Source organism: Temnothorax longispinosus, chromosome 2 (assembly GCF_030848805.1).
Source record: "Temnothorax longispinosus isolate EJ_2023e chromosome 2, Tlon_JGU_v1, whole genome shotgun sequence".
Lineage (NCBI taxonomy): Eukaryota > Metazoa > Arthropoda > Insecta > Hymenoptera > Formicidae > Temnothorax > Temnothorax longispinosus.
In genome coordinates this window covers 18,736,599-18,753,820 of record NC_092359.1, presented here as the reverse complement: position 1 = coordinate 18,753,820, position 17,222 = coordinate 18,736,599, and the positions used below count along the sequence as shown (strand labels likewise).

The following is a 17,222-nucleotide window of genomic DNA, read 5'->3' as shown; positions in this document are numbered from 1 at the left end:
TCCGGACAAAGTGACTTGATCTTTATTAAAGATTGTACAGTGTTTGGGTTAAATTGCAACCGCGGTATCGCAAACGTTCATTTACGTGAGCGTGATTAGGCGTTTCAACAATGAGTCAGTTATCGTATCAACGGGGAGGCTCAATGTCGTTACATGTGACGGGCGGCAAAGTAATCGGCATGATAGATGGTAGACAAGTGGGCAAGAATTCTCCAGGCCACAGGTGAAGAGAGTCTACGAACAATAATCCGATCAGAACGCCGTGATAAGCAGGGACGCAAAGACATTCGAGAGCCGGCTGGCCTTCTGCGATCATGTAACTGTTTCCCTTGAGCGGAAACGTGAAAAGTGAAAAGTTTCATGTAACTATCTCTTTCTATTGGTGTTAAATAGTAAAAGATAAACTTTTCACGTTTCCGCTTTAGGGAAAAAGTTATACATGATCGCTACCCTGACGAACACGAGCTAAGAATCGCCTGTAACAAAAAGCGTACTTCCCCGCCACTGATTCATTTATTCGTAATCCCGAGGAGAATATCGATCGATCTTTACTGCGTTCGTTATTTTATTCGCGTATTTTTTGCGTGAAAGGCTAACTGACTCGACAAAACGTGGGACGCACTTTTTATTTTAAACACGTTATTTGCAGATTTCGGCTAATTTACGGAAAAATTATTTTAATCTACTCAAAATAAAATCCTGAGAAAAATATCGATTTTTGCTTTGTCATCTCGTTCGCGCATTATCTGTGTGGAATGCAATTGACTAGAGTGACTAGACAAAACATATAGAATGCATTTCAAACACGTCATTTGCAAATGATTCGCGGAAAAGTCATTTCAATTTATACATGAAATAAAATTCTTAATAATTACGTTAAACAACATTCGACCTGCATTACGGCGGTTGTCCGCGATACGGCGAGCTTTCGGACTTTCAGTAATGCGCACTTATTATTGAACCATATTACAAAAAACGGCTTTGCAATATGGTTCAATAATAATGCGAAAAATCACGTAAATTTTAATAAAAAATAATTATTTTAGTGCAAAACATGCGTTATCCGACCTGTGCGCAATATTGGATAACTTTGCGCGTCAATAAAAAAATCAGCGTTTGTCGTACGAAAAAAATACAGGGGTCCCTTTTTGTTGTAAAATTTGTCCACAACAAGATGCATATGATAAAATTCGTCTAAAATAAATTCTAAGGCCTGAAAACAGCGAAAAACTAAGACTATTCCAAAAAATCAAAATTTTTTGCTTACATAGCTACAAACTAAAGAAAAAGGGTCTAAAAAATCGGTTGCATCATGAGAAGCATTCTTTGTAGTTCTCAGATAATGTATGATTTTTGGGGGATTTTCAATTCCCTTTTAAATGACGGAAAAAAAACACCGGCGCAACATAAAAAAAACGATGAAATTGAGGGTTTTCAAGATCCGAGTCTCGGACTTTGACGGCGCATGCAAGCTAAACGACTGACTTGACGATAAATGTCGTTCAGATCATTATTGTAGATAATTTTACGCTCTACAAAAAAGGTACGTATAATTTAGTTACTTTATCTTGCTTAGTTTTCGAGATATTTGAGAAAAAATAAAAAAAATCGCGTTATTTGTTGATAATATTGTTAATAACTTTTTATTGCGCGTTAATTTTGCGAAACAAAATAAATCCCACTTATAGCACTTCAAATCAAAGCGATTCATGATGGTTGCAACCTGGGAAGATTAATTGGAAGGTTTGATGTCTAATATGACTAGCCTACACGGCATGCAGAGTATCTGTTTACAAACTTCGCTGTTTCTGATCTAATTTTTTTTTTTCACATTTTGAGTAACAACGAATTAATAATTCTGTCTACGTTAACGAAGTTATAATACAACTATAGTAGAATTACTTGTGACAAAATTTCTTACTATATATAATTTTGTTGTCTACTTTTTCATATGTATAGGCAAGAAAAAAATAATGACTCTATTCATATTAACGATGTAGCGTCATATGACGAGTTAGTCGCCGATTAAGAGAGTTAAGCGAAATTGATTGAAATTACCCTCAGCGCTTTTGGTTCGCAATGTTGGAAGCTCATTCCGCGTTCTTGGGCCAAGATAAAAGTTGCCGGAACCGCGGATGCATCGTGATTCGAGCAAAAATCTCGGATACAAATCTCGGACAAAGTAACGTCTGATGCTCCGCATTCTCATACTAGTCGCTAAGTTCACATCAATTTAACGATCCTTTACTGCCAACCTTAGCGTTTCAGAAAAATACCGCGCTCAGATTAAATAATTTTTAATTTACACTAAAAACTTTTTTTTTACTTATCGCGATATTTCTTTAAATCTTTCGATAAATATTATTTTGATATTTGCAATCAAGAATTCCAAAAAACCTAGAACAAATAGTATAATTAAATCGTTGCATTATCCAAATAAATTTTTTTGAATAAAATTTATTATCGTAAATTGAACAATATAATAAAAATAAACAATTAATATTGCGTATTTATTTACACTTATAAAACAGACATACGCTACGATTGAAAATTCAAACGTATAGTCTAAGAGCTGACGACACTTTTGGCCAAGTAATTTTGTCAATTACAATTTTTCGTTTTAACCTGCGTGGACAACTCTCCTTCGATAATCCGAACACCTGGCTAGCCGTACCTGGGGGGGTTTAGAAGTACGCAGGTGAGAAAAAAAACAGATTTTCAAGTCATAGTATCGGATATTGATAATTGGTCGTTCAGGAACATGCAAATAAATTGCCAGTTCGATTGCCAGTGTATCTAGCGAAACCACTGCCAAGGGAACGGGCTTGGAAAAATTAGCGGGGAAAGAAGACCCTGTTGAGCTTGACTCTAGTCTGGCACACCCATTCCCGTCATCCGCAATGACGAAGAATTGAACAAGCTGCTCTCGGGCATCACCATCGCCCAAGGTGGAGTGTTGCCTAACATTCAAGCGGTGCTGTTGCCGAAAAAGACTGAGAAGAAGGCGTAATCGTAAACCGATTGCGAGAGACAACAACCTTTGGTTCGCAGCTACTGGAATTAACAAATGCTCGGGGAATTAGTTGCCAGGCTTAATTATAAATAATTAAAAATAATTATTTTCAAGTCATACTATAAAAACTGACAAAACGTAACGCGGCATATTACATACTATTTCCAGCACGTACATTTTATAACGGCAGAAATCTACATTTTGTAAGATTCCAAGAGTAGATCTAAATAACATCTCAAAAAGTGTTAAGTAATTATTGCAATTTATTAGCTATATAATTAGCCAATTATTAACTAATCAATTTTTAACATCAAAAGAATTTCGCTTCCAGAAAATGCATACGTTATTTTAATTTAAAGATGTTTATTAATGTTTATTTTTATATTCCAGATGGTTTTGACTGAATACCTAACATTTATTATCGTGAAAGCTATATTTTGTTAGCATAAGATACTCCTTGTTTACAAAACGAGATCCCAGATACTTACAATAATAATGACGCATTATTTACGTTGATAAAAGTGTGATTGCGTTAATATGTGTTATTACTATCTCCATTTGATTTTCGTAATATTATTTCCATATGTAAGAATATATGCATTTTATACTGAAAACAAAATTTTTTTGATTTAAGAAGACTTACTGAAATATATTTACTTCAATAAATATTATTTTATTAAATTCTAGCAATTTTTTTTAACTTTTAAGAAAATATTCTTTGCTAAAAAGTAATTTATTTCGTTATTTTTAAATCGTTATTTAAATAAATAATTTTGCTTAAAACTGTGAAATAATTTTCTTACATGTAATAAATGCATTTCCTTAAAAGTAGTAGCCAATTTCAAATAAATATTTGTTTAATTTAAGTTTTAAAATTACTTGAATAAAAAAAATATTTATTTAATTCAAGAAAACCAATTTAGTAATACTGGATACTAAAAGCAAACAAATAATCACTTTCAATAACGAAATATATATTGTTTTAATAAATATTTCTTTGACTCAAGCACTTCATATCTGTACATAATTAAATATTTAGGCATATCGATTTACTTGATGAAAATATAAATTATTAGTTTTGAATAAATAAAATGAAAACTTTGGTTTTTGAAAATTCAACTACAAAAATTTACTTGATCTGAGAAGCATGTTAACTTGAATCAAAGCGTTGGTGTTTGAAAACGAAGAATATATTCTTTATAATGGTAAATAATTATGTACTTGAATCAAAGATACATTACTTTGGAATTAGAAAATATTCACTTTTATCCAGTAAATAAATTACTAGTATCGATAAATATGTTTAACAAATATTTACTTAATGACAGAAATCATTAGCTTGGTATCAGAAAATATTTACTTCAAAACCAGAAAATACATTATTTTAATATCCTAATATGTCTAACAAATATTTACTTAATGACAGAAATCATTAGCTTGGTATCAGAAAATATTTACTTCAAACCAAAAAATACATTATTTAATATCCAAAAAATATGTCTAACAATATTTACTTAAATGACAGAAATCATCAGCTTGGTATCAGAAAATATTTACTTTAAACCAGAAAATACATTACTTTAATATCGATAAATATGTTTAACAAATATTTACTTAAATGACAGACATCATTAGCTTGGTATCAGAAAATATTTACTTCAAACCAGAAAATACATTACTTTAATATCGATAAATATGTTTAACAAATATTTACTTAAATGACAGAAATCATTAGCTTGGTATCAGAAAATATTTACTTTAAACCAGAAAATACATTACTTTAATATCGATAAATATGTTTAACAAATATTTACTTAAACATGACAGACATCATTAGCTTGGTATCAGAAAATATTTACTTCAAACCAGAAATCGCATTACTTAATATCGATAAATATGTTTAACAAATATTTACTTAAATGACAGAAATCATTAGCTTGTATCAAAAATATTACTTTCAAACCAGAAAATACCTTACTTTAATATCGATAAATATGTCTAACAATATTTACTTAAATGACAGAAATCATTAGCTTGGTATCAGAAAATATTTACTTCAAACCAGAAATTACTTTAATATCGATAAATATGTTTAACAAATATTTACTTTTTCTAAGAAAATATTTGCTCAAATCAAAAGATTTGGTTTTTTGAAACCGACAACATATTTCTTTGTGATCAGTAAACAAATATTTAATGACCACAGAAACCATTCGTTCGAAATTAATAGTTATTTTGTGTAACAAGTGTCGTAAGATGAAAAATTCCCGGGTGCGGGGGCGGTACCGCACTCGTCTTCGGCTCGTGCGTAAACTCCGCACTCGGGAATTTTCATCTTTACACACGACTTACACTCCTTATTTTATGTTGCAAGTGCCTGGAAAGTGGTCTATCACGCACGCGTAGCGTGCGTAATGGGGCACTTTCCATGCACGTGTTGCATAAAAAGTATTTATTTAATCTAAGATAATATTTGCTTAAATCAAAGTGTTAGCATTTTAAAATTATCAATATACTGTCGCGGAAGCAAGAATGTCCATAACTACAATTTAATTTTTATGATAATATTCATGTAAAGTCAGAAGTTTATCATTTACCGAATCAGTTCGTTTTCAATTTAAGTCTTAAACGTATATGATCAAAATATATAGATTTTATGGAAAATTTATTGAAAATTTATGGAAAATATAAATATGATTTGATGGAAAATCTTCTGAACTTTACATAAATATTAGAAAAGTAACAATTTGCAGTAACGGCGGCACTCTGTTTCTGGCGGCAGTAAAAATTTACTTGAAATAAAGAAATTTCTGTGATAAAGAGTAGAAATATATATATTGTTATAATGAAGATACCACAAGCGTACGATAGCTCAGCGTTAGCGTGTTAGGTTGCGACCCCGAACATCTTAGGTTCAAATCCCGTCGATGCGTTCTAAATAATGCGTAATTTTAATTAATTGTAATTAAAATAGAATATATATACGAAACAATAAATACAGATTACACTATAAAAATATTTAAAAAAAATAGAAACTATTTGAAAATTAAATTGAAATGGTTTTATATTCTCAAGTAAATATTTATTTTCTTTTGGTTAATATTTATTTGATTTAAGAAATGCAGATCTTGAGGCAAGATCTGATTGTCTTGAATCAACGAAATATTTAGTGTAAGTAGGCAAAAATTCATTGCATTTTAATTCATAAATCGAAATTGTTTTGTATTCTCAAGTAAATATTTATTTTTTTCCGGTTAATTTATTTTGATTTAAGAAATGCAGATCTTGAGGCAAGAATCTGATTGTCTTGAATCAACGAAATATTTACTGTAAGTAAGTAACAATTCACTGAATTGTAATTCATACATCGAAATGGTTTTGTATTCTCAAGTAAATATTTATTTTCTGTAGGTTAATATTTATTTGATTTAAGAAATGCAGATCTTGAGCAAGATCTGATTTTCTTGAATCAACGAAATATTTACTATAAGTAAGTAACAATTCACTGAATTGTAATTCATACATCGAAATGGTTTTTTTGTTGTATTCTCAAGTAAATATTTATTTTCTTTACGTTAATATTTATTTGATTTAAGAAATGCAGATCTTGAAGCAAGATCTGATTGTCTTGAATCAACGAAATATTTACTATAAGTAGGCAAAAATTTATTGCATTTTAATTTATAAATCGAAATGGTTTTGTATTCTCAAGTAAATATTTATTTTCTTTAGGTTAATATTTATTTGATTTAAGAAATGCAGATCTTGAGGCAAGAATCTGATTGTCTTGAATCAACGAAATATTTACTATAAGTAAGTAACAATTCATTGCATTTCAGTTCACGATTTTTTTCATTTTCTAGGAAATATTTATTTTGTTCCAAAGAAAAATTTGTATCTGATCAAATAAATATTTCTTTTAGTACTATTGAACGAAATCATTTTACTTGAAACAGTCAAATTTCGTTTATTGTAATAATTTTTTTTCAGTGTAGTATAGTCAATATATATATATATTTACATACCACATAATGAAAAAAACATTTAAATTTTGTAGGTAATCAAAAGAAGTAAAATCGCATTATAAATAAGTATATATTTGCTGGCGTACTGTTTATTTCTTCGGCGTGAAATGTATGAGTACTTCTTCGCATGGTCGCAAAATGAGAGTACCGCCGTACTCAATCGTGTCGAACGTTTTCACACTCTTTACCCTCCACTTTCTCAGAATAGCAGTCAACATGATTTTCTCTTCGAGTAGAGCGAATCTCTGACCTATACAGTTTCTCGGTCCAGCGCTGAACGGAACGTAGGCATACGGATTTCTATCCTTTGAGTTTTCTGGAAGGAAGCGGTCCGGATCAAACTTCATTGGATCCGGCCAAACTTTTGGGTTTCGGTGTGCTAATAGGATTGCCAATGTGACCGAGACACCTTTCGGAAGTGTATAATTATCTAAAATAAAAAAAAATAAATTAATATGTAAACTGCATTTATTGCTTATAAAACGTTACTATCTTTGATTATCTTTGTCAATATAAAGTTTATATGATCTAAAAATTAAACCGACTTTTAATATTAAGATATCGATCTTTAGATAAATTGCTTTAATTTTTATTTGATTAGTTTCTAATAAATACTAAAAATATTTATTATGCAACACGTGCATGGAAAGTGCCCCATTACGCACGCTACGCGTCCGTGATAGACCACTTTCCAGGCACTTGCAACATAAAATAGGGAGTGTAAGTCGTGTGTAACTCGCCTTCGGCTCGTGCGTAAACTCCGCACCCGGGAATTTTTATCTTACCTCACTTGTTACACAAATAACTATTCTCGCATCGTTACATTTCAACTGCTTTGTAAATGAATATACATATTAGTAAATTCCTCAAAATTCTTTATTCAATTGGTACATAAAGTTATGTCCTACCTAATTTTACATCTTCCGTTAGTTTCCTCGTGATTAAAGGTACACTTGGAAATAATCGGAGTGTCTCCTTTATGACTCTTTCGAGATACTTCAATTGCGACAGCTCCTTTACACTGGCTGGCGTATCTGAATCTCCGAAAATCTCATCGAGTTCTTCGTGAACTTTTTCCTGGTGTTCGAGATTATTACCCAAAAGAAAGAGTGTCCAAGTCATCGCAACCGCTGTTGTGTCATGTCCCTATTTATCATTTACATATTATTTTACACGTAATTATACTAGATACGTTATCGAGCTAATAAGAGAAAAATTTATAATAAGAAAAACGGAAGATGTTGATTTCGAACATTCTACCTCAAACATGAACGTGTCGACTTGCGCTCTCAACTCATCATCGGTCAAGGGAGTGTCGTCTTTCGCATTCTGGTCTAACAAAAGATCCAGGAACGCTTTCCTCTTCCGCTTACCTGATGTAGCAAATTTCCTTACATAAAAAATATTTAAATGCTAGTAGAAATATGCATAATATGTAATGTATAATTATAATTTACAATCACACCTATATCTAATTCATTGTCCTCATTTTCGTGTTCTGTGTAGCCATTTTGTGATTGTCGTTCAGTTTTTTTCTTATTTATCACCTAGAATTTATCAATGTTTGTCGTAAATGTAAAAATTTTTTTAACGGAATAATATAAAAAATTTAGAGAAACTCTCTGACACTATTTTAACCTTTTAAATACATATTGTTAGAGTTTCTGCAACATACCCTTTTCGTGAAGCCATGCAATATATCAATTGCTGATATAAATCCTTTTCCTACAGGCAAAGAATAGTACAACCAGTCAGGCCAATACCACGGTGCAAGCACTCGATTCATTATTAATGTGGAGGCTCTGAAAATTCAATTAACATTTAATTCACATAAATTACATATGTAATTAATGATTGAAGTCCACCGGTAATTTTTAACATTATTAAGTAATAAACTTTTAACTGTTTTACTAATAATAGCAGTAGAAGATTTTTGGAAACTGACTTGTCTACTGTTGAATGATATTTCGTTACGGTTTCTTGAGCACGTATATTCACACCCATTGCCGTTTCTACAAGATAACAATTGATATTATTAATGACTCTCTTATCACTTACAAAGCTAAATTTAAACTCAAGCCTTTGTTACTTGTAAATGGTACAACAATATTACTACAAGATCTTTGTTTTATTGGTAAAATAAAAAAATCTTGCTAAATAAATTTGTTGATAAGAACACAAATTTACTGCCGATATAAAATAATTTCTTCCCAGATAGCATGCATGTTGCATAAGACGTCTTTAAGATGTTTTTAGATTTAAAGGTGTCTTAAAGATATCTTTACAACGTCTTATGCAACATGCATACTATCGGTGTTCTTGGCATTTTATTATTATTGCTTTGGTGATACAATAAGAATAACATACAAATTTTTACTATTGAAATACTTGCAGATTCGATAAAATTAATATCGATAAATTTAAATTAATATTTTTACTAATTTATAATTTTTCTTTCTTACTCTTCATAAAATAATTGATAAAATTAGCTGCAGCGTAAAATATATGTGTTAATAAACGTTTTTTTCGCAAAAAATATTGTAATTATATGTATAGTGTATATTGTAATTGAAAATATACATTACCACAGATAACATCGAGAGCAGCATTGACAATAAGAGGGAAAACATCAACGGCATTCCCTGAATCTCTTTCTATCTCTCTTTCGAGACACTTTATTAGGATCTCTGCTTTTTCGGACAATACCACAGCAAATTGATCTAATATTCTAAAATGGAATGTTGGCCCAATGAGTTTTCTATCGTGGAACCATTGTTTACCTAAAACAGCATTAAAATGTGATATAATTATGTTGTAAAAATTGCAAAAAATAAAGGCAGCTACAAAATTAGGTAAAAAGATACATTGTTATCGCTTTAATTTTTAACGTGATAGAGCAATCTCTTATTTTTTCTGTATATCAGTACTCGATAATTAGTAAAGTAAATAAGAAAACCATTTCACAAGAAAATATTGCACAATGTTGTGGTAAACAACGTTAATAAATAATCAATATATGTAAATCAATAGAGTCATAAATTTAAATAATATTTAGATAGACACATGTTCTAAAATATATTATTTCTTAATTGTGTGTTGAGGCACATATATCTGTGATAAAATTTGTTTTGTCTTTTTACGCAGCTTATCTAACCGTGGGGAGACCCATGGATGGGGTACGTTGTGATTCCCGGGGTCTCCCCTTAAGCGCAGCGTAGGAACGTCTCGGTGTGGTTTTAGCCGGTAGGTCACGTTAAATAAGCGGAATCCGGCATAACCGCCCGCCCCACCCCGGGGGCGGGAATATCCATGAGGATTTCCACATCGTAACCAAAAAAAAAGCTTATCTAACCTTAAGTGACCAAACATGTTAAAGTATAATCTAAGCTGCAATTTATTTTTAATAAAACTTGAAATGCATAAAAAAGGAGGTATGTGATAATTTTGTTGCGTCATTATACCTGTAGAAGTCAGAAGTCCGTTGGCCAACCAAGGTCTGAGCATATCATACTCTTCTCCTTTTGTGATATTTACGGTGCTAGGAAAAACTTGCTGTAAATATTGGTAAAAGATATAAACAATATTCGAAGAAAATGTACAACATATTTTTTGCTAACATAAGGTATTTAATGCTATTGCAACGAATTTAGTCAGTCATGTAGATTTATTGATATAATACTACTAATTCTATTTATCAAAAGCAGTTTTGCTAAATCTGTCAATTAATTATTAATTTTTTAAATTTATTTTGTTATAACAAATAAATCTTCATTTTGCTGTGACAATTTTTTTTTGTAATAAATCAGATTTGGTAAAGATAAACTATCGTATTTCAGAAAAAATTTTAAATTTTTTCAAACAAATTTACACGGCGAAATATTTAACATTTTCCATTGTTTTCTCACTAACAAGACAAATATATTTACAATATACCGAATAATTGATTGTACAATAACGAGATTTGATTACGCATTGAATACACAATAACAGCGATAAAAAAATCTCGCTACAATAATCTATTTTTTTCTTCTAATCTTTATTATTACATTGAGATATCACTTAAAAACAAATTTTTGAATGCACGCTTAGAACGTTCAACATTATGCGAATGGTCGAGAATTCTTTATACTATTATATGAAAAGATAATTTCATCAGGATATTCACGACTATCTTTATAATACTTCAATTACTCAACACTTATATATAATACATTAATTATCGCAAAAAATAACAAATGATATTTTAACAAATTGATTTTATTGTTTACCTCTAAATGTTCTGGCTTATACACATTAATCATAGGTTTGCTTACAAGCCAGTGTATAAATATTTCTTCTTTACACTTCTCCATACTTGATATTAAGTGTTTCACGCGCCCTAGTAATTAGAGTTATTAATTATTACATTAGTAATTTATTAATACCATCAAATTAATTATTATATAAATTTTAATAGTAAACTTTTTATTTTAAACCGTGTAAGAATATACGAACAACCTGTAAAAAGATAATTATAAAGATAATTATAAAATTTTATACATAAAGTTTTTTACCATAGTGCGACAGCCTCGCTAACTTAATCGCCACACCAATAATAGGATATGCGTCGATTTGGGGAAAGTTTTTAAATTTCTGTCGAACAGTATACTGCTGATGCAGAAAAATCGCGAAAATCAAAACAACAATGCATAGTGCCAAAAAGATAAAATCCATTCTTCTAACAGTCGTATCTGCGAACACATCAAATATTTTAAATTACTAAGTAAACTCGTACGTTATTAAATTTTTCATTAAATATTAAAACGGAATTATATTAATATTACACCGAAAAAAATAGCACTGGCAATGGTTTTGCCGTTAACGTAGGCTAAGTAGTATATACTAAGTAAAAATATTTTTTATCTATGCATAGATACTTTTTATTGCGATAAAATCGATACCATATCAGGAATACATTCCGTTGCAATAATATTTGCCAACAGAACAGCTGTCAACAAAAACGATCAGTAAAAAATTTATATCGATTATATCAATGCAATTTTTAGCAATATTTACTAGTAGGTTTATAAATCAAAAAATTCAGTAACAAATTTTTTCGTTATTTTATTTTGACGCTGTATTTTATTGAAATTTCCATAAAAACTTGCTATTTGACATATATACAATAATCTATTTTAATACTGAAAAACTGAAATATACGTTGTTTATTACATTTCAAATTTAATGACTGAACAACACGCGATACAAATACTAGACATCGCACTTACAGAATCACAAATAGCTCATTCTACAGTAAAATTAATTACGATGCTTGGAACATTTATATTGCCATACTTATCAGTTCAATTTTGAGTTAGAAAAATATAATATATTTCTAAATCTTTTTGCTAAATCGGACAAAGAAACATCACTTTTTTATACAAAATAATATTTTTCTAAATTTAATTTAATGCATCTTGAATTTAGTTATAGCATGTGTTTAAAGAGAGATCTCACTTCAAACATTGCGATTTATTTTGTTTTTTAAAAAGAATGAGAAGCAAAACTGAAAATCTTAACAAATATTGAGCTAATACAGTTGTGGTATACAGTTACTAATCTATTATCTATAGAACGGATTTAGTTTCGACATTTTTACAATCACTGTGATTTTAATTTTTCGTATTACGTAACACATAAATTTTTTTATACATAAAATTCTCTCTTGAATTGTGATACAAATTATAAATCGTTTGAAGTTGGCTTAAACAATCACAATAATTGTTTATTTTATTTAACTTACCAGAACCGATGTTTTAATAACTTATAATACTTATTATTAGAAAATATAAACTTTCAGTACTTACCGTCCGTCACGTCGGAAGAATAATACGCCTATAATTCCTGCAATAGGGAAGATTACAAAATCTGCTGCCTCTCACCTCGATTCAAGATTTGATCATGGGAGAATGCGAAATCCGTATCATTGAGAGACCCAATTAGTTGATGGAACCAAAATTTCTTTGTTGGCAATTTTGTTTCGTTGAATTAAATCAATTGATTTCTGCAAATGATTAGGTTGTTAGAGAGACCAACTTCTTTTGTTGGAAAATATTTTGTTCCCTTAACGAATATTACCTAAATTCGTGTTGTCCGAAACAAAAATTATTGTTGTAGTTGCGATTCGTAGATAATTCGTAGCAAAACAAATTATTTTTCTCCGTATAACACAATAATTTACTTTGTTCGTTTAAACAAATAGTCCGCGTATTAGGTTGTAGCCGAATTAGATCTTTTGTTCTTTGAACAAAATATTTGGTTCCACGTACATATTTTTGCAACCTAATTATTTTGTTCGTCCAACAAAAGTGTTTGTTTGCTTATATAGAAACAAATAACTTATGGTGTGTCTACCAAAATTTGGTTATTCCAGCCAAATTGGTTTCTCAGTGCATCTTGAGCTCCTTACCTCGCGTTATTCGACTTTATGTAATGATAAACACTCGTGCGACAATTGGATAATCAAACCGAATATTGTATTTTATTCGAGTTCTGCAGTTTCTCTGACGTTTTGAAGAATTGTCGACGTGAAAGGTGCTTTTATAAGCAACGAAATAGAATAGAGGCAAAACAAAATTTGCATTTGACACTGCGATAACGTGCATGCTTAAGATACTATGTATATCAAACTACAACGAAGGCTATTCTTGACCGAGATAATGCACGTATGTATAATAACTTCATTCTTAACAGACTTCAAAAAGGAGGTTCTGTATTCGGCGAGTACGTATATTCTAACGGGTAACAAACTCATCCAGAGGATACAAAAGATATGAAATCTCGTGGCATCCATCAGGAATGTAAAAATGTTATCTTTTCATATAATAAATGGACAAATAATTTCATACATATTTATTTTATATAAATTATAAATAACACCTTTTTTGTGACGATTGCAGGAAAAAACACGAATAATTCTGCAATGTATCAACAAATTATAATTGTTGTTTGTATATAATGTCATCGGTATTATTTATGTATTGGTGCTTAGACGATTACAATGTTTCGACCTGATTTCTTATTTTGCACCGTTTTAATATCGGTATTATCATGTACTTAATAACTACGATTCTCTTCTCGATTACGATCACGATCGCGATCACGATCGCGTCTCTGCCGGCCCCAATCCTGTCCTTGGCGATTGTAACTCTGACGATCGCGAAAATTGCCTTGGTTTCCTCTTGAGAAGAAGTTACCTGCAAATATTTATTTTTATTATGAACTAGAAGATTATTTTAACTATGCATTATATAATAAAGTATGAGATATACTTGAAAAAATGTAGGTTAAAGTAAATGATAAAATCTATGGTTTTGTAAAAAAAGTCACGTTTGAAAGTAGTTTCTAAAAATCAACCATATTTCATTGACATTTATTATTACAGCAAAGTAGTTCAAATGATCTTGAATAAATATTTTTAAAGTATTTTGGACGACAAAAATATTAAAATCATAAAATATTCAAATAACTTTATGTATGTAATCGAATATCTTAATTCCTGCTCTTTCCCTTTTATTCTCACTTTGCTTTGTCATATTGTACCTTTATATATTTAGACCTATCATATAGTATTTAGACCTTTTATTATATTAATAGTAATATATTTTATAATATAATGAAAGGTCTAAACACTATACAAGGGTATATGACAATGCAAAGTTACATACATAGTTATTTGAATATTTCATGATTTTAATTTTTAATCAATGTACAAATTTAATTTTTAGTCAAAGTTGGGATCGAGTCGGATCAAGTCAGGTCAGGTCTGTTTAGGTCTTGTTAAAAATAATATAAAATATAAGTACATGAAAAACAAAAACAACAATTTAAATAGAACATATTGCCTTGGAACGAATATAATTAATTTAATTTTTGCAAAAATCTGATCTATTTAATTGTTAAAATTAAATACAATTTTTATAGTACTCGAGTCAATAATCTTGATGATATATCAAAGTAAAGATTATCAAAAATACTTCATCCATCTATACATACCTTGCTTCATTTCGAAGATACGTTCGTTCGAATCTACAAAGTTGTTGACTTTATCCGTCAACTGCAGAGCCAATGATTGAAAACGGCTTGGCTCGCTTCGATGCATAACTACAGTTCCAGTTGGGTCGTCCATAGATGCCTAAATTTGTAAAAAAAGGAAGTACATAAGTTATAAAGAATATTACGTAAATAATTTTATGTACAACGTAAAAGTATTTCTGCCAAAATACCATAAGTTCCTCGTTGATGATCATTTTACTGATAATCGAATGGACTATGGGCCGCTTCAACTGGAACATGTCCGCGAGCTTCGGCATTGAGATCGAATCATATACATGCGAATACGTGAACAGGTAAGTCCTCAATGCCTCTTCTTTGATCAATCGCGTTAACATAGCTAGCACTTTATCCGCTTGATGGAAGAGATCCCACACCTATTTCAATAAAAAGTAATTACTACATCGTATTCTACATTTGAAAAAAAATTGCTAATGTAAATCTCGCGCTAATACCTTTGCGTTCATCATTTCATTTATAATGTAATCGTTGCAAGCGGACCAATTTCCGTTACGCATCGCTTTGGCAGCGGCAACGACGTGCTCCCTCATAGATTCCGGAGGTCCGACTAACAATTGGCGTTCGCTGGACTGCAATTGTTGGTAAAATGTCTTCGAAATCATTCTCCGTCTCGCATCAAACTCGTGCGCTAGAATTAAATAATTTGTCGTGTATAATAAACGTTGAAAGTAATTGTTTATGCAATCGTAAAAATACACTAAATGTATTTTATATAAAGAATATCAAACATAGAAAACACATCAGCCATGTACGGAATTTCGATGAGCATTGCTGAAACAAGGTACACACATTCCAGAAGTTCGAGATTAATATGCATGTGGAAAGGCATTTGTCTTTGCTTCTCGATCTTCTCCTGCTCTTTGCTACGCTCGTGCTGTCGCTGCGGAAGCAGACCTTGCGCCAGAAGTTCCTTTACTTTGCCCGTCACCATCAAATCGACCAAGCAGTTGTGGGCGTATTTAATATTCGCATGACGGAACGCACATAATCCCAGATAGGTTATCGTACGATTGTATAAAATCTAAAAAATAAAACACATTATTTTTACACGTTTTAACGAGATAATTGTTAACGCAGATACACATTCAAACCTGTGTGGCTGGATCAGAATGTTGTTTAGTTTCCTGGAGATGCGACATCAGAATCAAGTCGCGAACTTGGAACCCAGTTATCGTGAAGAGCGTGGTGATAAATGTGCGAGAGAATCGCGCAAGTTTTCAACTGATCAGTGTTATCGTGGGCATAAACGTATTTGCATAGTTTTTCTATAACTTGCACGGATGTGATTGCGTCTGATCCCAGTTCATCCTAACGCACATTTGATTATTTTGACAATTTAATAAAATAGAAGAATTTTATACGCACATATATATACTTTGCAAGATTTACCTCCTTTTGTTTCATAACATTCGAATCAAATTTGTAATACATGTGCTCGATTTTACGAAGATACACGCGGCAGAGCTCGGACACAGTTCCTTGCCTCTCCAAATATTCTTGAATCTTGCCAATTATGGCAGCAATCTGCTTCTCATCTTTCAATCTGTGACAAGTGGATATTTTATCGTATAAAAAATAATAATAATTGTAAGTATATTTTGCATAATTTCTCTCAAAAGACATTACCTTTCCACGTATTCATTACTGTATGGATCACATTCCTTCAGCAACTTTATGAATTCCTCATCGAGACGTTCCACCAGCGTCAACACAAAACCATGTATTTTATATGGCGTCGTTTCAAACTCCTCCATTTCTTCCGTTATTGTTTCCGCTATTACCATGTCCGAGTTGCTCAGTAACATATCCAGCATCTCGGTAATACGCTCCAGTACTCTGTAACAAAAATATTTATGCAACACGTGCATGAAAAGTGCCCCATTACGCAGTTTGTTCATGTTCAGTTTGTTGATTATGTCAATGTGCTGTCCATTGCCTCAAATAATAATCCAATAAAGTGCCATAAACCATTTTCCAGAACAGTGCTACGTCGACGGCATCAGCAGTCAATTTTTCATTGCACTGTTACTACACTTTCTATATTAGGACCAGCAAATTTTTTAATGAGCAGG

General features: G+C 31.0%; 1 protein-coding gene and 1 pseudogene across 3 annotated transcripts; both read right to left on the bottom strand.

The window, feature by feature from the left end:
• Window positions 1–8: 8 nt before the first annotated feature.
• Window positions 9–13,598, bottom strand: LOC139808830 (cytochrome P450 4C1-like). 3 transcript variants are annotated; one of them, XM_071771268.1, is made up of 13 exons: window positions 13,156–13,598; window positions 12,885–13,081; window positions 11,592–11,768; window positions 11,307–11,416; window positions 10,500–10,590; window positions 9,624–9,818; window positions 8,984–9,050; window positions 8,714–8,840; window positions 8,504–8,585; window positions 8,299–8,411; window positions 7,947–8,184; window positions 7,125–7,468; window positions 9–3,054 (listed from the first exon to the last, which is right to left on the bottom strand). In XM_071771268.1, the coding sequence occupies exons 3-12, from the start codon at window positions 11,749–11,751 to the stop codon at window positions 7,128–7,130; spliced, it is 1,524 nt and encodes a 507-aa protein (XP_071627369.1). In that variant the 5' UTR covers window positions 11,752–11,768; window positions 12,885–13,081; window positions 13,156–13,598; the 3' UTR covers window positions 9–3,054; window positions 7,125–7,127. The 3 variants fall into 3 exon arrangements, with proteins under 3 accessions (XP_071627369.1, XP_071627370.1, XP_071627371.1); XM_071771269.1 differs by having other exon boundaries at window positions 9–3,051; XM_071771270.1 differs by lacking the exon at window positions 9–3,054 and having other exon boundaries at window positions 7,090–7,468.
• Window positions 13,599–13,825: 227 nt separating this feature from the next.
• On the bottom strand, window positions 13,826–17,178 carry LOC139808837 (eukaryotic translation initiation factor 3 subunit C-like; annotated as a pseudogene).
• Window positions 17,179–17,222: the final 44 nt, after the last annotated feature.